Source organism: Perna viridis, chromosome 15 (genome assembly GCF_037379345.1).
Source record: "Perna viridis isolate PV_CMFRI_1.1 ecotype Kerala chromosome 15, ASM3737934v1, whole genome shotgun sequence".
Taxonomy (NCBI): Eukaryota; Metazoa; Mollusca; class Bivalvia; order Mytilida; family Mytilidae; genus Perna; species Perna viridis.
The window spans coordinates 13,269,392-13,291,938 of NC_142459.1; the positions used below are offsets into that span (position 1 = coordinate 13,269,392).

Sequence of the window (22,547 nt, forward strand, 5' to 3'; positions counted from 1 at the left end):
ACGCCTCTTATCGGTGGAAGCATTGTAACATCTTACAATCATTGCACGACGAAACGCCATAGAACAGTCCGGAAAACGTTTTTGAGAAACCGTCTGCAACTCTCTCGTTCCCTCCGTACTTTTTACTTTATCCTGCCGTAACAACTTGTGACTTCATAGACGATTAATAGACAGACTTTCCGCCACAGCAGATGCTGTCAAGCGGACAAATATTCCAACAAAATTATACTGAAAAAAAGAATTCATAACCGAGGCAAGTTCGTTATGATTTTGAAATTAATCATCTTCAGTATATATTTTACAATATTCAATTTTCACTTATTATGAAAGAATGAACCACATCACAATGGCAAACATTTCAATCATTAAAAAGTATTGTTTATCGTGATTTACCGTTCAAGGTTTCTGACCTATCGGTCAATACTTATAATATTCTACTCTGAATGCTTCTAGAATTTCAGTTATAGGAGTAGCAATGCATCCTAGAAAATCTGAATGTGAACCAATCAGCATCCCTATACAACCTTTTCTCGTCGGATCGTTTGCATAGATACTGGATCCCGAATCCCCGAGCTGTGAATGGATGTTAGTTATATTCAATTGTCCAAACATTCTTCGCTTGATCCTAAATAACTTATCCTCATATTTATGAAGAAGTAATTCCTGTAGATGCACATCTCCAATAATGGCGGAGCAGTGTGGACATGCTTTATGAAAATCCGATCTCCCGTGTTTTATACTTTTTTTCCAATATCACGACAATTGGAGACATAATTGTCTGGATTAATATCCTTGTCATTAATTCGAACTAACACAGCATCAATGCTCACATCTTTAAGTAATATACATTTATTGTATTTACTGTACAGTATTTGATATCATTCAGAAAAACATCACCACATCTCAAATGCAATATGTTCTAACCTCTCAGATTGATAACCATATTCTTCAAAGACTTCAATTTTACTGCTGGCACTGTCAGGACAGCTGGCTCTAGTAGCAAAATAGCTGGCTCTCAAACTGACTTATGACACTTTTAGTACTGTCCTACAACCGACTCTTGATGTTATCTGTACTTGTAAACAGCTAACAAGTTTAAACTTTAACAATAGGTGGATCCAAAAGAGGGTCGAAAGGTCCAACCCTTATGAACTACTTAAATGCGATTCCTGTTATAAAATATAAAATCATTCTGATTGAATTACATCCAAACTAGTAATCAAACATATTCGTTCTTTGTTTTATGACCTTTGGTAAGACCTTCTATTGTTTCTCCCTGGATCCTGAACAGAAAATTGCCATAATTGTTGGTCTGTTTGGTGATATATTAGAGGGCGGATAAAATTGAAGGAAGCATGCTCTTGTTCTTGAGTTAATTTATGATGTCATGCTTTAAGTAATTACATGTACCTACCATGGCATAGTATTGATAATATACAACTGTTTTCTTCTATTGCTTTCCAGCAAACATAAATATATTTGAGTCGAAAATCATTTTGTCGATAATCTCTTTATTCAGTGTAAGGTTTTAAGAAAGGCTTCAGGTATCATTGTGTTTTGGATCTAATCAGCGTACAACACAAAATAACTTGAATGAAAAAGACAATTTACGATATCTAAAAACTATCTGTAGCAGGAGCTTTTCAAATGGAGACGATATTGCGTAAATCAAGAACAGCAGGGTTTTTGCCGCTGGCACGAAATTTATTGATTTTCCTGAGCTGGTTAATTCATTACATGCATTCATATAAGTTCAACGACGCATCTTTTGTCTTGAAAAAAAAACCCATGTTACACAGAACTCCCAATTTACAGTATAACGTTGTAACTTCAAGGACAAGTTGTGCCATTATGTGTTTAAAAGATGAATTCAACTTTTGTGATAAGTTTCTGTGGGACCCTGTGGATGGAAAATGCATGCTGCATTCAAAATGCAAGAAATCGTCACATACCGCTAAAATTGAAGTCGGTTGGAAAATGTACAGAAGGATTACAAGAAGTAGGTGAATGTATCTCACTGAAAGACTTAAATCATAATAAACTGTAAAAAATACAACCAATGCGTGTATCATTTCCCTTATACAGAAAGTGTTCGGCGTTTTATACCTCTATACATAAATCTGAAACCATTCGATATTTTTCTAATCAAAATAATGAGGAATGATGTTTATTTTTAAATGTCGTCTTATTTTGACAATCGGAGTTAGAAAAAGACATACTTAAATTATTATAAATAATTTGTTACGACATAACAAATGAGTTGTGTTTTAAAAACCAAATCAGATGCTGAAGTGATGTTGCCATATAAAAAAAAGAAAGTTTAAAATACGGAATAAGAAGCCATCGCGTTCGTCTTTTCCCTTCCAATCGTTTTCTAATGGACGCAGACATGCAGTTTTTAAAACATTTAATACAGCTCTGCCATAAAACCATGCAGATGCTTATAAAGGGTTATTCATGCATTTCTTAATACCAAATATTCCTTTTATTGCAAATTTTTCTGAAGGCCCCATAGAAACTGTATTGGAACATATACAACTGAAATAGTATGGGAACATTTCCCGCGAGAGTATTTGCACTATAACAAGTCAAAAAATATTTCACAATAAGTAGCAGATCGAAGATCACTAACATAGAGAGAGTTGTGTTTTAGGATCTAACAAATGTATTTACACAGTTTCATTGATTATCGCAAGACATGATGAGTCATCTCGCTTAGAATTCAGACAGAACTATACTTAAAGAGTAATCAAGGGAACCAAGCTTATAGCGGTAATAAAAAAAAATTTAAACCAGGGACAAAGACCAGACATGGAAAACAGACATACACAACAAAGAACATAAAGTAACTACAATCATACATACAAAGTAACATAAGTAAATGAGCAACTTGGACGCCACTAAAAACTGGGAGCATGGACCAGGTTGCACCCGTAGGATAAGCGTCCTCTGCTTTTCTAGAAACACCCGCCGAGTTGCTCATAAAAAGTAAAGTCCGGGGTAGACAAACGAGGGAAGGAAAACTATGATCCGTTGAATAAGTCGTTTTTTATGGTGCAGATGGGTACACCATGACGATCCACTTAAATTCAGTTGAAATGCACTATGGAAAAATGACAGTTAAAATTTCCCGCACTCTTTCCCTATATAAACAGAGAAGTTGATGAGAAGTTTCATCATTTACATTTCTAGTTTTCTGCAGTTGTCATGGGAGAAATCGATTCTCTTCTACTTTATTTATTTATTGATTTATTTATTTATTTCCATTCTCTATGATATGTTAAAGAATTAACAAGCTTTATCATCTGGAGAAATATAATGAAACAGACATCATCAAAACAGTATCTAAATATAAACAAAGGAGAATCTATATTTAAGTAAATGTTGACAACATGACTACATTGTGTTGTAAAGAGTAATTAAGGGAACCAAGGTTATAGCGGTAATCAAAGGAATGTAATCCAGGGACAAAGACCAGACATGGAAAACAGACATATACAAGAAAGTACATAGAGTAACTAAAATCATACATACAAAGTAACAAAAGCAAATGAGCAACCCCGACTCCACTAAAAACTGGGAGCATGGGCCAGGTGCACCGGTAGGGTAAGTGTCCTTTAATAAGCGTGTGGTCATACATTGTATGCATCATCACCAAAATTAGAAACAGATGAAAGAATTTCGTATATGTTGTTTCATTTAAGGTTTTCGGTAGTTGATTTTTTTTTAATTTTGGTTCATCTTTGTAGTCGCACTGAAATTTACGTACCATTCTGTTTAAAAATCAGGTTTAAAAATCAGGCTACGGTTGGCACATCATTTTCCTCAATTTAATCATTTTGTCTAAAATATATTAAGTACACCTAGAAAACAACCAAAAATCGTTTTAGCTATCCTGAAGCATCTGTGACGTAGATATATTTCGACTGCTGATATAGGAAAAGAGTGCGGGAAAATTTTCCCGCCATTTTTCCATAGTGCACTTTAACTGAGTTTGACCTATCAATATCTTCAAGAAACAAATTTGACTTTGATGTTATTTCTGGTGGTTATCACTTAGTTGGTCAATTAAATCTCTGTTTTTGTTCCTTCACGTGCCACACCTTACATACATATTGCCAGATTCTTAGACGGAGAAGTACTTAAACATTCGAACTCGATGTTATTTCGAAATTCTGTTCAATGGCCTATGTATAAAGTATGTTCTTAACCTAACAATATTGTTTTGGTGTAGGTAAATACCGATTTTGGATTGGATTAACAAACGGCAGTTGGTTAAATGGACAAGGATGTGATTATCAGTTATTTAGCCCAAAGACAAGATTAGATAATAATGACGCCGATATAACCAATGATACCGATAATTCGTGTGGTGTATTAGTAACGAGAACGGACGAGATCTGGGTAATTGATAATAGTTGTTATATCAAACAAAGAAACTTCTTCTGTGAATCGGAAAACACAGTTTAAGTTCACAAAGGCAAACATACATTATAAGTCACGACATTTGGTTTCCTGGTGTTTTATCGTAACTTGTTCTAATGTCTGGAATACAATGATAACAATCTTAATTTGTGACACCATCATCTTTTTTTCGATTTTTAAGCACCTTGACTTATGGCGAAATAAATTACTATATACTGGACGACACTATTTCCAATGCAGCTGCTAATGAATAAGCACACTTTCAAGTGCAACATAGCAGCAGTGGCGAGTAATGGGAGCGCTACGGTATAGAGGTATTTGATGTTCAAATTGCCGAAAACACAATTTATTGTTCAGAAATGGCAACTCAAAATAACTTATAGAACCTCCTATTTTTTTTCCAAAATGTTAAGACGGCATCAAAATCCAACTGCCAGATATACTGCATATATTTACTTGTGACAGTTTCATATCAATGTTTATATCACAGAAACATGACAAAGACTATTGCTACATTCAATTAATCAAGATTTACACCCAGGACATATTCAGTTCAGAATTGAAATACTCTTCAAAGTTGTTTATATTCAATGTTTTAACAATAATGGATAACAATTTTAATGTTTTATAAATTCAAATACAAACAATAAAAAAAAACAAATAACAAATAACAGGAAAAGGGTGTTTTTTTTCTAAAAAACAATATGCATCAATATTTAGTGTATTTGTAATGAACATATAAAGTGTATTGGAATGAAGTAATATATACACATTAGAGCTTGGCAAAATTCTAAGCAAGATTATACGAAATGGCAAAGTTGTTCAATATCGATATATATTTGAAAATTCCACTTATAAAGACGTTAGTGAAACTTTCTTTTCTACATTTGTCTGTGAATACATTTTCATTTTTACCCAAAAAATATGCTATAAGTAAACCTTCAACAAAATGTTATTTTTTTTAAGTTTAGTCCTAGTACCTACGGAGCAAACAAAACATTACAACAGTGAACTGGAAACGCCAAAAGACATGACCAATATTGTCAGAAAATTGACATCATGAACAATTGAAAGAGACATCAAGGGAACCAAGGTTATAGCGGTAATCAAAAGAATGTAATCCAGGGACAAAGACCAGGCATGGAAAACAGACACACATAACAAAGAACATAAAGTAACTAAAATCATGCATACAAAGTAACAAAAGTAAATGAGCAACTCGGACTCCACTAAAACCTGAGAGCATGGACCAGGTGAAAAAAATATTTTTTGTCAAATTTTGGGGTAGTAGGCTTAGAAAAAAACCTGTTTTTATTCAAATGTTATTAGTGTTTCTTTCAATACGTGTGTCTGGTAACTTTTTTTATATCTGAATCATACGTATATTTCATAACATTTTCTTCTTTTGCAATATGTATAACTCTTTTCCTATACTATCAAAACGCAATCTGCTTCATTACTTATTCTATATCTGCAAAACTTGTACCTCATGCAGTGAAATATAACCGTAAAATGTCACAGATAAAGACCACAATGAATAAATAATATATGTTATCAGTAATGCATAACAATGTTTATACTGATATCAAAGTCACTGTCAAATCAATCTTTTCAAAAGTAACACTTTATTCAATTTATCTTCTATATGTAAATGTAATGCCTTTAAAAGCATACATTTTTGTAGCTTGTTAATTGACTTTCTTTGTTTTGTTCAGTTTTTTTTTTTTTTTTTTTTTTGTTTAACTTTGGGTTTTTAGTAATAAACTACAAATGTACAAATGTATGATGTACGAAATATATTATTGTTAGGACATTTTTAGTACTAAATCATTTTCTGAAGGTAAGTTGTTGCATGTAGTATTTTTCTTTGCAATGTCTTATATTTTAATTTTTTAAATGTAACATATGTATCTAATCACATTTTAAAAAAATATTTTGAAGAGAGAATGAACCATGGACTATGAAGAACCAACACGTTAAGTAACATTTCAATCAATCAATATTAAGTCCAGGAAATCTCTGAATATATGTTTGCGCGTGTTGATGTCGACTTACTTTGAACGTTTTATATAAAAAAAAAACAAAACAAAAGACAAAACAAAAACAATAAAACTAAGCAAAAACATAAAAACAAAACAAAACAAAGAACAAGAAACAAAACAAAAACAAAAATGCTGATTTACTATTAAATTTATTGCGCATGATAAGGCCTGACTTGTGTCAGGGGAATATTCTTTATTTTATACTGCCTGATTTGTCAATACATAGATATTCGGGGCTGATTCGTCTTACTAAAATATCTTGTATGGCTTACCTTACTGTTTTTAAAACAATGACTGTAACGTTCAAGATGCAGTGCATTAGTAAATGTTTTGACAAAGGCCTTGTTTCCTGTCTTGAGTTTGTGTGGGATGGTTTAAACCATAAAAACAGGAATTCGTCTGTTTAGAGCTTGTCAGTATTTATATCGAAGGATTTCGAAAGGTAAGCATTTTTTTTTGTTAAGGTAAAATGTTCTTTTCAATTTAATAAACACTCTCACCAGAATCTAAAAAAGTTCGTTCGTCGCCGTGATCTTTCTGTCATAGTGATAGTACATGTGTAGAAAAGAAACGTCATGGAGAAATTAAACGGCGCTACATCTACCATTGTCATTTTTATGATATTTTGTTGTGAAAGCAAACACAAAATCCTTTCTGATCACTGTGAGCAGATCAGATATTAGATAAGCAGATGGCTTATTTGCGGATTTTTTTTTGTGACATAAGAATAAAAAATTTGTATCCATCGTTTATTGTCGTGCGGTATTATACTTAAAACCTCAAAATACCATCTAAAAGGGATGAAATAAACAAAACAAAAACAAACAAAACAAGCAAAAATTTAAAAAAAAAGACAAAAACAAACTAACTGACAAACAAACAAAAAATAAATAAACAAAAACAAAGGAAATTGATCTAATCCAGAAGGAGAAACATCTTTTAGCTAGATCATTTAATCTTAGTTTCCACTATGTAGATGACTTACTATCCCTGCTTCGAGATTTATTCATCTTCCTTTGATGAATTTGAGATGAAAGAAACTACAGATAATGTGAAGGCAGCCTATATCTTTGAGATCGATGGAAGAGGAAAACTGTTGAACAAACTATACGACAAGCGTGGTGACTTTTATTCTGTATTATTTTCTTTTTTTTTCTGTGGCCGTTTCCTTTCAGTATCTGCGTATGGAGTTTTCATATCGCAACTCACACATTATGGCGTTACTACACAGAATCTTTAAATGAGAATTTAAACATATGTTTTTAAAAAAAGATATGAAGGCTTAACCTGCCGGTATAACTGGTCCGTGATCCCAGTATGTCTGATTTCATGTACTTTTTGTAACTTTTTATGTGTTATTTTAGTCATTTCATGTTATTTGTTGTTTGTTTCTGTTTTCTATGTGTAGTCTCTTGCACCGGACTACATTCTTTTGATTTCTGCTAGAATCTTGCTTCCCTTGGTTACTCTTAACCACATGTTAATTGTATGCCCTTTAACGCATGTATCAAATTGGAAAATATAAGGATCAAATGCCCTTAATTGGAAGTATAATATAAGTGTGTCTCGATCAAATTTTCACATTTGCATATAATTGTTTAAAGTTTAAAGATAGCACTGTTCATCAACAGATTGTAAACGAATAATCAAGGGAATCAAAGTTATAGCGGTAATCAAAAAATGTAATCCTGGCACAAAGACCAGACATGGAAAACAGACATACACAACATAAAACATAAAGTAACTAAAATCATACAATCAAAGTAACAAAAGCAAATGAGCAACTCGGACTCCACCAAAAGTGTGCTATTTAAATTAGAATTAAAGGAATACAATATTTGATCCTTGAGCGGATGTAAAAGTGAAATGGCAGGCAGTTATCTATTTTTTTTAATTTCTAAACGAAAATGTGTAGATAATTGTGCCACCGTTACATTCTAGATGAATAGAATGACAATTTTGAAAGTGTCGAATGTAATTCATTTGTATGACCATAATACCATGGAATAACATTTCTAGGACCGTAATTTCGTGGAATATCATTTCTAGAACCATTTTTATGGAATTTTGTTTTTATCTCGACTTCAATCTGAAATGTTACTTTTAAGATGAAAATGAATAGAGAATATTTTTCCTACAAGAATCGGTATTATAGAATTCTTAAGGAAAACTGGACATTAAAATTATACAATACTATAAGAAATATTTAAATGATCTTACTGTTATAGGTAAGGAAGATCATTTAGTTTTATGTCATATTCGCCGTTTTTCACCTTTTTATCAAACATCTATTAAACAGCATTGAATAGGGGAATATATAAGTTTACTAAGAGAATATTGTCTTAATCTTCATATCATTCGCCATTGTATTGTTCTAATCTTAATAGAAGAATTGTATATATCCTGTTTCCTGTTCTTATCTTGATAGAAGAATTGTATATATCCTGTTTCCTGTTCTTATCTTGATAGAAGAATTGCAGATATCCTGTTTCTTGTTCTTATCTTTATAGAAGAATTGTAGATATCCTGTTTCTTGTTTTTTTTTATTTTTATAGAAGAATTGTAGATATCCTGTTTCTTGTTTTTTTTATTTTTATAGAAGAATTGTAGATATCCTTTTTCTTGTTTTTTTTTTTTTATTTTTATAGACGAATTGTAGATATCATGTTTCTTGTTCTCATTCAGTTTTGATTTATCTCAAAATACAAAAAGAAACAGGAACATAGTCACCCCACATTATTTTCAATTTGACAACGAAATCACAATTTCACTTCTATTTGAAAAGGATGAATTCTAACCTTGATATAGTGCTTCCAGTACTAATAAAACAAAGATATGGGGAAAAAGAAATTAGTTGTGATGCTTTGTAACAACAGTAACATGTTACAGGACCTGGGGAAGAAATGTTTAATGAGTTAAGTTAAAAACACATGGCATTATCATTAAATTTCAAGATTTAATTTTTTTAAAGCTCCGTTTTTATTAATAGTACATATCTAGTTCGTATAATCACAATTTTCCATTATTATGTAAAAGTTTATAACTTTTTACTTAAAGTACCGAATGATTTAGTAAGTGAACTCTGTAAGAATTTTGTATTTTATAGGATTATACAATGGTGCGTTTGTGTCGTTCAACCATATCCGTTCTTTTTTTTCTATTCTATAATGTCACAGTATGTTTGATTTTGTAGGACAATATATGTGCGTGAATAAATCAATAATGATAAAACTTAAGTAGCATTCTAGCTAAGAATCATGCAAAATGTGATTTATGGGTTAAAAGCCTACATATTTTTCTTTTTGATATTTTCTTGGAATCACCATAGTAAACAGAAATAAAAATTCAATTTTTCATATAACCCGTGTTCTTAGGAAGTAAAAGTTATATAGAATGCACTGTATATTTCAAAATTAAGGGAGATAACTCTGTAAATGACACTCAAAGACAATATAATCTATTGGATTTTCAATGTTGATTATCTCCTAAGAGCAGGCAGATTTGAATGAATAATGACACATTTCATAGTATTGACCTTTAAAACAACTTAATTACAAAAATAAACATATGCAGCCTTTTTGGAGGTGTATCACATTTTTCAGATTTGCATGATTCTTACAAAGACAGTTACTTAAAAAAAGATTGAAAGACTTCGTGTACATATATCATCCGATATATTTGCTTTGATTCGGACTGAACCAGTTTCCTTTGCAAACGCGATTCAGTAACCCTTTTCACAAGACCCAGAAGAAAGTTATGGAATGCGTCAAAATACTTTGATCTACACATATTGTTCACTTTAATCAGTCGTTACTATATGAACATGGAATTCATTGAACAACAAAAAAAAACCTTAATGGTCATCGAAAAAAAACCAGCCGTTGATTACATCGGAGCATTTAACATGAAATATATATAATCGCGAAATGGTCAGGACTAAAGAAAAAATAACATGACGTCACAAACAGTTTTTTCCCCAAGTAGTTTTGTCGCCCTTTGGCCTGAATTCAATTGTTTGATACGGAATTCAAAGTGTATGCAGATTTGTTACAACAGAAAGCATTATTAGATCTGAAGTAAAATTAATCGTAATGTATGGATGGCGTCACAATACTTTGATGTACGATTGCGTCATAGCTTACGACTGTTTTTTTACAGTTACGAGGTCTTTTTTTTTTTGTTAAAAGGACGAGCGGTCAGTATCATATATCTTGTTTTGGTAGGTACGACTCAAACCGCACCATATTCGTTGAACGTTTTGATATCGTAACCTATATAGGCATATGAAGTTTAGACTGTAACATTTTATTTAGAAGTTATGGTTCAGAATGTTCCATTCCTTTGGTAATAACGTTTCTGACCATGCCATTTGAAGAATTAAAATCTATTAGCATATTTTTCCATGATGACGAGATTAATTAGCATTAAAATCTATTAGCAATAGCTTTTCCTACACACTTATAATAAATTGCCTGTTAAATGATATTCAGTAATTTTGATGGTAAAAGCAACCTGATAATTTATAGCACTAGGTTCGATCAATGTATATAGGTAACTCAAGGCGGTAAGTCTGACCAGGATAAGCTACTTCTATTTCTTTGGTAATCCAAAGTGGTATGTTTAATAAGCATAAACATGCAATCCACAGCGGTAGGTTCGATCAATGTAAACATGTAATCATAGTCTTTTATCGAGAGCCAATAACATTAACAGCCAATTGTACTGTTTTTCATTTGTATATTGTTGATAGGTTTGTTACTTGAATTTAAAAAAAAATGCAATAGCTGATTTTATGTGCACTATTTCCACATAGGCGCCATATCTTAAAATTAACAACTTAATGAATACAATGTATTAGTGTTGTTGTAAGTGTTATACGACAGTACTTAAAAAAATAAATAAATAAAAAAAAAAATAAAAGTAAAATGCGGCCGTATTATGGTATCGTCGTTGTCGTGTCATGCGAATATTAGTCGGTAGATTTTTAGAAAATTCCATAACAAGGTTTAAATCATAAAAGGAAGGTTTGTGTTGATTTGAGGGGTTCTTTCTTCGTCGGTTTTACAATTTTATACCAAAAAACATTCCATAGAATTCAACTACATGTACATAACTCCTTTAACAACATAGGCATGTCTGTGATGTTGTTCCACAATATTTTATGCCACATTGGTCTGAATGGTATTAAGTTTGGAGATTAAGATTTGAAAACTTTATAAAATAATTAACTTAATTACTGTCAGTGAATGGATTATTTTGAAATTATATTACAAGGTCCCATACCTTCAAAAGAAGTTTTGATTTTATGGGGGTTAATTCTTTGGAATAAGGGGTCTAAAACAAGTATTTATTATAATGTTCGGACAATAGCTTGAATACATAAAAATGTATATGTAATCAGGCAGAAACCTACCAAAGTTAAATTATCTCCTATTCCACTTTGATTTTCGTCTGTGGCTGCTATAGCTCGTTGTTAGTTCTGATACGGATGATCGAATATGGACGACATTCGCGGATTGATATCATATGACTTGTAAAAAGTGCTTTCTATATGTACGGTAAATAGGAAACAGCTAGTGTGGATTGTGCCCTTGCTTGACAGATATGTAAACGAGGATTTCTTGGGATGGATAAGTTTTGAAAAAATATTAATCTGGTGGTAAACTGTAGTGTCCTGATGATATTTCGTGGGTTGAAATTGGATCATGTACATTAGGTTTTTTTGTAAGTGTTTCTAGTTTCCTAAAAAGTGAAAAAAATTTCCTCCGATGTTGCATAAAGAAGTTATACATTTAAACTTGAAAACACAGCACACGTACATTATTAAGTATATGTGAATCTAAACAAAAAGGGTCGAATGTCGTAATGTAAAACGTACGTGTACTGTCTTATAGCTTCATTCGCACAGCTATAGTAGAATATAATAGTAATCAATGGATTGTTCTCATAAGATGGCAGGTAACAAATTTGAGAAAGGTTCTATGCAAATTTTATGCCAAGACTCTATATATTGCGAGCATATGACACTTTTAATGGTAGTTTTGAATTCGTCACAAGGTTTTATCAGACACCATTTGTAAAAAAAAAAAAGAAAAATGAAGACGGTCTATTAAAAAAAAAAGAGTTCTAAATTATGTGACGTTTTTTCACTCATTCATTCATAAAAGAAAAATATAATATTTTGACATCAAATCCTAATCCAAATCCAAACTTTTATTTTGAACTAGCATTTTTGCTTGAAATCTGGCCATTTTATTATTTGTTATTTTACTGGAGAGTACAGATAAGTTTGGTTCAACAGACAGCTAATGAGGATTAGATCAACATCTGTTTATACCTAGTCGACCAGCATATAAGGAACACATTTATCAGATATTTAAAAAAAGTCAACAACTGTATAAAACGAAAAATAAACTGAATTAAATATTATCATACTGTTATCGCAATGATTTCCGCTATGATCCTTGATAAGTTACTATCAACCAATTAAAAAAAAGAGTTCAGTTGTATTAAGTTTTAATGCTGTGTTGATACTTGCCTAAATGCCTCGTGCAGGTCCGGGTGTTCAAAGAATAGGCCTGCAGCTTCGCTTAGCTTGTCGTAAAAGGCAACTAAATAGTGCTCAGAAACCTAGCCGGGGGCTAGGCGCTCTGCCCACAGAGCAACTTGGATGTATGCCCAGATGGTGGAATGGGGTACTCCTGGTATATCACATGCTGGGGTTGTAAGGCTATAATACTGAAAACCTGACCGCAAACCATAGTGGTGCACCGTGTTGGGAAAGATGTCACATTCCTCGCACGTTAAGGAACTCTGCTGTGGTATTCGATAGGAGTAGGAACCTTTGCGCTCCGCCACAGGAGGCTAAATTGCCCGACCTTACCCATCTCACCTTTTTCTAGTGACAATCAAAATTTGTCGACCCTATTATTCTTGTGTCTCATCTTTTTTTTTCATTTCATAATCATTTCATGTTCATTTTATCATCCATTTCATGTTCATCGCCTGAATATAGCTGAAATTTTGATGCTCGGACGCAAAACCCCAACAAACAAACAAACAAACAAACAAACAGATACTTGCCCAAATTGCTACGGTCGCATCAAAACTGCAACCTGGAAAAATGTACATTCCTTGTTGAATTTGAATTGGTTACTAATAGGTCGCCAGAAGAAGATGTTTACAAAATGCTGGAATTTTTAATCGACCACATATTTGTCCAATAGAAACAAATTGTGCTCCTCTACTTGCTGACCTATTCCTTCAACTCGTATGAGACTGACTTTATAGCTTATCTGATCCGAAAGAAAGAAAATCGTTTAGCTAGATCCTTTAATCTGTTTCCGTATATAGATGACGTATTATTTTTAAACAATCCTAATTTGGGGGATTTGATACAACGCAACTACCCCAGGGAACTTCAGATAAAGGATACTACAGGCACTGTAAAGTTGGCCTTATATCTTGACCTACACTTAGAAATCGATGGTAATAGAAAACTATTGACCAAACTTTACGACAAACGTGATGACTTTTCATTCAAAATTGTCAACTTTCCTTTCATCTGTGGCAACATCCTTTCAGCACCTGCGTATGGAGTGTTCATATCACAACTCATACGTTATGCCAGAGATTGCCGAGACTACGCAGACTTTTTGTATCGTGCTAGAATTCTAATAAATAGGCCTCTTGAGCAGGGTTATGTTGCTACAAGATTGAAGTCATCACTACAACATTTTTATGGCCGTCATAATGAACTCTTGGATTGTTATCCCTCTGCGCAATTAAAACTGATTTGTTCAACGTGTCATAGTTTTTCTTTCCTCAATCGTCTACGCCAGACATGACTTTTTTATGAGCAACTCGGCGGGTGTTTCTAGAAAAGCAAACGACCCTTATCCTACCGGAGCACCTGGTCCATGCTCCTAGTTTTTTATCGGAGTCCGAGTTGCTCATTTTCTTTTGTTACTTTCTATATATGATTTTAGTTACTCTATGTTCTTTGTTGTGTTTGTCTATTTTTCGTGTTTGTTTTTTTTTGTCCCTGGATTACATTCTTTTGATTACCGCTATAACATTGGTTCCCTTGATTACTTTTGCATTATACCTACAGATTTGTATAGGTAAAATTTTTAAATACTAGCTTGTAGCCCAGGCCAATTTAAAAAAAAAAATATGGATGTTAGCTTAATTTTACCAAACATTTGGTAGCCAACTGGGGGACTGCTAATTTTTATCCCTGATTTACTGGGCTTTATTATGTAAACTTCATCTCTATGTTCTTTGTTGTGTGTGTCTGTTTTCGATGTCTGGTCTTTGTCCCTGGATTGCATTCTTTTGATTACCGCTATAACCTTGGTTCCCATGATTACGCTTCAACAAAAAGGATAATACCTAACGGAATTTCAACTGTGGGTTTTAAACAATTATACATGTACATAGATATATTCAATACTTTTGGTGATAAAGAGATTTGAGATACATGCTGTCAACTATACGGAAAGATTCAGGTCTACACGAGATTGGGTTGATCTTGGTAAAATTTTAAACAAATAGGGAAAAGAAAGATTTATATTGACGGTTTTGGAGGAATGTGGCGTAGTCTTCTGATCAACAAAAGTTATGTCGGCATCGGGATGTTGTCTAAGTGCTGCATCTTGTACACTGTGTGCACGTGTGTAGTGTAATTGCCTAATTTCTTATTAAAAAAACCCAGGCATAATTTTAAAATTCCTAAACCATATAATTAGAGAAAGTGTTATTGTAACACAAATATGAGAAATTCGTGTTTCGTGGTGAGAAAGGAATCAAGAGTAAAACGTAAAACTGGAATAAAAACAAACAAACAAACAAAAAACGCATGGAAAAACTAAAACCAAAAACAAACGACGTAAAAACAAAACCTTATCCTTAATTCAGACTAAGTATTGTTTAAGACAATTCAAAAGATTTGAAAAAAACTTGGTAAAACAGATTTTTACAAAATTTGCAAATTTTGACGGAGAAAAAAATTGCGAACAGAACGTTCCAAAAAAAGGCCATGTTCAACAGTACCACGGACACCTTAAAAGCAAGAATTAATAAATATGAAAATAACATATATTACTCTTATGATATTTGAGAAAATATCTTTGATAGATACATTAGTAGTCAGCTTAATAAATAAATTTCAATCTATAATCATTTGCTGATGTATTTTGTCTATTTTTTATTTTTATCACAGCTTTAAAAATCCTAAATTTGGCATGTTGGTAGATATATATTTGACGGACGTGTATTTTTCCTGATTTTTTTTGTGATCAAACACTAGTCATTATCTATATCTGATTAATACACCCACTCAATATCAGTTTAATGAAAGGTTGGAGTTTTGTCTTACTAGTACTTGATGGAGTTTTTTGTTGATAATGTAATGTTTAATAACGATATTCCTAATCTTAATTGAAAACAATAAAATTTTGTCTGAAAGTAACTTTTAAATTCATTAGCAACGGCAATAAACAACAGGATTCACTTTTCCTCCTCAACTAAACGAGAATGTAATTTCTATTGTTCTCGTCCCGGTAGGTTTCTGTCTGTAATTATATAGATTTTATACACTGTTACACAAAGTGGGGATGTATAATGTGATACCCTCCGTAAAACTTTGATTTCCAGATGATTTCAGAACGAATCCATGAATTTTTGTAAATAGTTTCTTCGGTTGTTTAGGACCAGACAATACATGTTAAGTTTACGCGGCTAAACCACCCGCTCCAATTTTTGTTCATCATTTATGGTATGTTTCAACACGAACGGGCAGTATAAAGTTGCTTGAATGAATTTTATGAAGGAATTGGGTAATTCCTCAGATTTTTTTCGAAAGAAGATTTGATGATGCTATAAAGGACATAGCTATGGTTTCATTCGTGTTGAATGTATTGCGTTTATAAGTAGGACTATGCGAATTATCTTTTATTCCCAGCTCTTTATAAAATATTTGTATTAATATGTTTTTGATAGAAAACAATGTCGTAAAAACTTTATCAATAAGGAAAACATCGTAGCTTCTACGTCTATAATACTGATTCGACAATTTATACAGTCTTTGAGGATGGGAATGCGATGTCGTAAAAAAAGACCAAAACTGCTTTACCCAATCTCACAGAGAGTCAACTGCGCCCATTATGTTTTTAAAACTATTGCATCAGTTTTGCACTTCTTTTAACTGTACAATATCACTTTTTGATAATTCTCATTTTGAATAATGATGACATGGCGAAGGGGGTTGTAAACAATGGAAAATTTGGAACAGTTAGAAGAGTTTTCTCGATGTACGTTTCTACGCTTGTTGGTTTATTCATGTATCTAAACATTTTATGGGCAATAGTGTTGGTGTAGGAGACAAAAAAAAGACAGATTGATTTTTGAAATGAAGCAATATTTCTTTCATTACAACTTTTCCCTGAGAATCTTGCTGATGTTAATAGCATTAATATCTTTCTTTACAAATGTCTTCAGTTGTATGGCGTTGTTATGGAGACAGGTTTTAAATGTCTGCCACATTACAACGTACTTTGACGAATGAAATATTTATCATACAGAAAACAATCGTAAAATACATTGTTTACATAGTAAATGAACCATTAAACAGTCTTATAAATTAGAAAATCAAACAGCTGTTTTCAGTATTATACGAGTTGTAGCGTATTTATAAAAAAAAATGGTTTACCAGCTATATGCAAAGAAAAATAAAATAGAATTCCTGGACATTTGTATAAAATAATTGACATGTCAAAGTATTTCAATCTTATTTTACAAATCAATATAATAATGTCTAATGGATGTCAAACATGTTGAAAGCTAGGTATGGTTGCCAGCGAAATAAATAAGAATGCTTGCAAAGGACTATAAATTGGTTAATCGTAACGATTCGCTACAAAATGGCCAATATATTCAAAGGCTAAAACAGACGTATGGCATTTACACTTTAAATGACTTAATTTGTTTTGCGAATGTTCCAAAGTGCGAGGTTTGTACCCTCTAAAAGATATATTTTCGGTACGGCTTTCATCCGTATTTACATTATTACTTTTCCATTTGATCTACTCATTACTTAGTTAACTTTGAAAACAATCCAAAACGTTGGAACAATATTTAAGTTTTAGAAATACAGAGGTTACAGAAAAAGAACAAAAGACTTTTTCATATCTGGGTTCACTTTTACATACATTTAACAAACGTACAGACAAGTGTGTAGGATAGGCCGATAAGACAGAGCAAATAAACCCATAGAGTTCTAGTCCTTTGTGTAACTATTGTGTAGAGATGGCAAATAACTAAACACCTTTGAATATCTGTATTCACATTAACAAGTATTTAATAGACGGAAATACAGGTATATATGAAAGTTCAATTAGACAGTGCACATCAACCCAACGAGCTCTTGTCTTTTCGTGTGCATGGTGTACAGATGGTACAGACAAATAACTACACACCTTCGAATGTCTGGTTTAACTTTTAAATGTATTTAGCCCATTTTGAATGTATAGTTTATAGATGGAACAAGCAAACAACTAAACACCTTTAACATATATTTAATAGACGGGTGTATATAAAAGGTCAGTTAGGTAGTGCATATCAACTATTATAGAGCTCTGGTGTGTTTTGTGTGTATGGTGCAAAGATGGTACAAACAATGATGAATTACATTTTCATTCTGGGTAAACATTTACATATTCTTAACAAAAGGATACACAGATGTATAAAAATGTTCAATCAAACACGGCATTATCAACACCTAGAGCTCCAGTCCCTTGTGTGTGTATATGGTGTACAAATGGTACAGACAAACCTTTGCATATCTGGGTTCACTTTGACATATATTTAACAGAGATGCAGAGAGGTGATTGTCACAGGTCAATAAGACAGTATATATCAGCCCCTAGAGCTCTTGTTCTTTGTGTATTTTGTGCAGATGGTACAGACAAATAATAATACACCAGAGAGGTGTATATAACAGGTCAATTAAACACTGTATATTACACACAGGTGCCTAGTATGTGTATAATTTACAGATGAAACAGACAAACAGACAAACAACTAGACACGTTGGTATTTCTGGGTTACCATTACTTGTATTTAACAGACAGACATACACGGGTATATTACAGGTCAGTTAAACAGTGCATCCCCTAGCACTATGGTCCTTTGTGTGTACAGATGGTACAAACTCATAAATATATTAACAATTTTTATTAAAACAGAAGTTACGAAGTACAATAAAAAGAGCTATTTACAATGAAAACGTTTGATGATGAGTTTAAATATAAACTAAAACAGAATTATAAATCACCAACAGTGAAAGGTCATAAGAGATTTCTACATTTCTTATCCTTCAATTGTTGTATGACTACTTCCACACAATTTTTACAAAACATTTTTTTCCACTGAACATAAAATAATATGAATTTTCTGATTCAATTTGTTGAGCTGAATAAAACAAATCCCCACAGTATGGGTTTAAAACTTAAAATGTATAAAAATTAAAAAATATATATCAAAACTTGCAAAATATATGTAAAATATCAGTCGCTAACCGGACCTAACAGAACTCCAGACAATTTTTTAAAATACAACCTTTTTCAACAAATCTTTAAGATATTTACATTTTCTGTCTCAGTGAGAAAATAACACTCCACAAGTCTTGCCAAATATCAGATGATAAATTATTACAACAACATGAACAAAATATTACACATAAAAAATGTGTTCATTGTTTTAGTTGAAGACAATATTGAAAAACAATTTTTTTCAACAGAATTAAAAAATGTATCACTTTTTCCTAATTCAGGTTGATGAGTTGAATAAAACAAGACCCCACAAGTAATGCAAAATAATTCGAATTAAAAAGAAATTTATTGTCTGGAGAAAAAATCAAGTGTATTTAATAGACAAATTGTTATCAGTGTTTTATGTGACTTTTTAAAAGATTTATTATAGTTTCATTGCATGTTACACCTAAAAGGGTTCCACTCTCACAGTCCATCTGTGTTGAAGAGTGATCAACGGAACCAAGGGACAAAGGGACAAAGACCAGACATGGAAATCAGACATACACAAATAAGAACATAAAGTAACAATTGAGCAACTCGGACTCCACTAAAAACTAGGAGCATGGACCAGGTGCACCGGTAGGGTAAGCGTCCTCTGCTTTTCTAGAAACACCCGCCAAGTTGCTCATAAAAAGTCAAGTCCGGGTTAGACAAACGAGGGAAGGAAAACTGTGACCCGTTTAATAAATCAGTTCTCATGGTCCTGATGGATACATCATAACGATCCACGAGTTCATGATAACGACCATAAAACTTCTGTAGCGATGACTTCACTCTTGTAGCAACATAACCTTGTTTCAGAAGCCTATTTGTTAGACTTCTAGCGCGATACAAAAAGTCTGCGTAGTTTCGGCAAGCTCTGGCGAAGCGTATGAGTTGTGCTATGAATACTCCATACGCAGGAGCCGAAGGGATGTTGAGGTGAATAAAACAAGACCCGACAAGTAATGCAAAATAATTAGAATTAAAAAGAAATGTATTGTCTTGAGAAAAAATCAAGTGTATTTAATAGACAAATTGTTATCAGTGTTTTATGTGATTTTTTTAAAAGTTTATTATAGTTTCATTGCACCTAAATGGGTTCCACTCTCACAGTCTATCTGTGTTGAATCAGCATTTCTATCTAACAAGAATTTTACAGTATCAGTACGACCTCCCTGACATGCAACAATCAGTGGAGTCTGTTCTGACATATCAGCATTTCTATCTAACAACAATTGTACAATATCAGTACGACCTTTCCAACATGCAACATACAGTATGTTGTAACATACAGTGGAGTCTGCCCTGCCCAACCACAGTGTGACACATCAGCATTTCTACCTACCAACAATTGTACAATATCAGTAAGACCTCTATCACATGCAACAGACAGTGGCGTCCGTCCTGACACATAACACTGTGACACATCAGTATTTCTATCTAACAACAATTGTACAATATCAGTATGACCTCTCTCACACACATCACACAATATTATTTTTATCTTCATTCATTACTTTATGAATATTTTCACCTTTAGTTATTACCATTTCAATACTATTAAGACGACCATATTTACATGTATAATACAAAGCATTCTGAATGTTAACACATTTTGCTATTATCAATTCAACAACATTAAGATGACCATTTTTACAACTATAGTACAATGATGATCTTCTGTAACTATCTGTTTTGCTTAAATTACATTTTATGGTAATGAGATATTTAACTAATTCATAAAAACCGATTTTTGATGCTTCAATCAGTGGTGTAGTACAACAATTGGAATACTTTTAATGATCGATTACAGTTTTCATATATTTATCATCCAAATCAAGAAATAATGTTTTACATGATTCTCGGTTCTGTTTTATTTACTCCATTACTTTGTCTTTATATTTGTGTTCTTTTAACTGCTGACAGTTAAACAAGGACTTTCCATCTTGTTCATTTAGATCTTTGAACATTCTGTTGAATTAAAAATGTTCGTCTTCTTCTGATAAATACAAATACATATCATCTTGTTCTGGATCTTGACCTGGAAAACACTTTTAAATCTGATTTTTTCAGTTATGAATGATGAAGGTGCATACTTAATGAAAAAGTTCTAAAGATTTATGACTACAAGCAGCAGCAACCATATCATACAGTTTATCATGGGCTATTGTGATCCTGTTTTCTTGACATATGTTCCATCAAGACGTTTGAATGTATCACTAAGTTGTGTTCTCTTTCTTCCAACACTAAGATCTATTTATAAATTAGTTACTACTATATCTGTTACTTTCTGTTTAATGTTGTCTGGTGTTGTTCTAGGATTTATATGTTTCATCAAATTCATCATTGAACAATACACATAAAACCAAGGCACAAAACTCAAAGTTGTCGACTTCTATCCTACTCTTTATATCATTCATAATATTACTAAGTAAAGGAAAATAATGATATTCGTCCAACATTTTACCTAATGTCCTTATATCATCCTCAGATAGATTTGTGTATTTCTTAATCACTTTTAGTCTTTCATCATGATTTAGTTGATGCTCTTTTGATTCTAAATTACATGCGTGTTCAGTGAATATCTTCAAAGACTTACATTTTGTGTCCTTGAATATATGTAAACGGCATGAGACAAGAATTTTCATGTCTTCATGTTTTCCTTCTTTGGCTTCTTGTTTATCTATCTTGTCTTATGTTGTTTAATCTCATCAGCCTTGTCATACCATGTCTGCAAGTCTTGTTTGTTAATAAAGTTCTTCCCACAGATATCATCTACTACAAAAACCTGATTCTTCTTGATATCTCGGTTTTGTATGATATCTGCAGGACATGATATAAATGTAATGATATCATATCCCTCCTTTTTCTTTAATTCTAGCGCCACCTGGTGTATTATCGATGACTTCCCAGACCCAGTACTTCCAGTAACTACTACAACATCTTCTTTTTCGATTAACTTGGCCATATATTATGTTGCCCTGGTAACCGTAAACGTTGCTTCCTCTTTTTCCCATCCTTCTATATTCATTTTGTGTTTTTTCTGAAATCAATGTTCAATGTTATTTTAACGAGATAAGCAGCGAGTTGAAAAAAAAATAAATAATATGCTTTAATACATAATTTTTATAAGCGCTCCAAAGTTTCCTTTTGCGATCATTTTTGGTGGAGTGCTACATGACGTCACATATGTTGTACTGCTTAACGATAATTTTCATTCTCACTTGACTGGCGTTAAGGGATTTCAAACAAAATAATGATAATGATATATATAATGATTCAAAATTATATTTTATTGTGTCTGTTGGAATACATAAAACTAAATATATCTTACCAGTTCCAAAAATATAATCTTAGTGACATAAATAGTATTTCCTAACAAATGTAAACTGCAATTATTTAGTCCCATTCAGATTTTGATTGGGTTTTAATTTTCTTTGCCTGTCATAATAATTTTTTATGGTTTTAGTTTTTGTCTGTCATAATTACACTTGTCAGTGTAAGT

At 32.3% G+C, this 22,547-nt stretch overlaps 1 protein-coding gene across 1 annotated transcript; it reads right to left on the reverse strand.

Moving 5' to 3' along the window:
• Nucleotides 1–417: 417 nt before the first annotated feature.
• On the reverse strand, nucleotides 418–20,552 carry LOC148597009 (uncharacterized). Its single transcript, XM_088564360.1, has 3 exons — nucleotides 20,335–20,552; nucleotides 925–993; nucleotides 418–625 (listed from the first exon to the last, which is right to left on the reverse strand). Exons 1-3 carry the CDS (start codon nucleotides 20,550–20,552, stop codon nucleotides 418–420), a joined length of 495 nt encoding a protein of 164 aa, XP_088420486.1.
• Nucleotides 20,553–22,547: the final 1,995 nt, after the last annotated feature.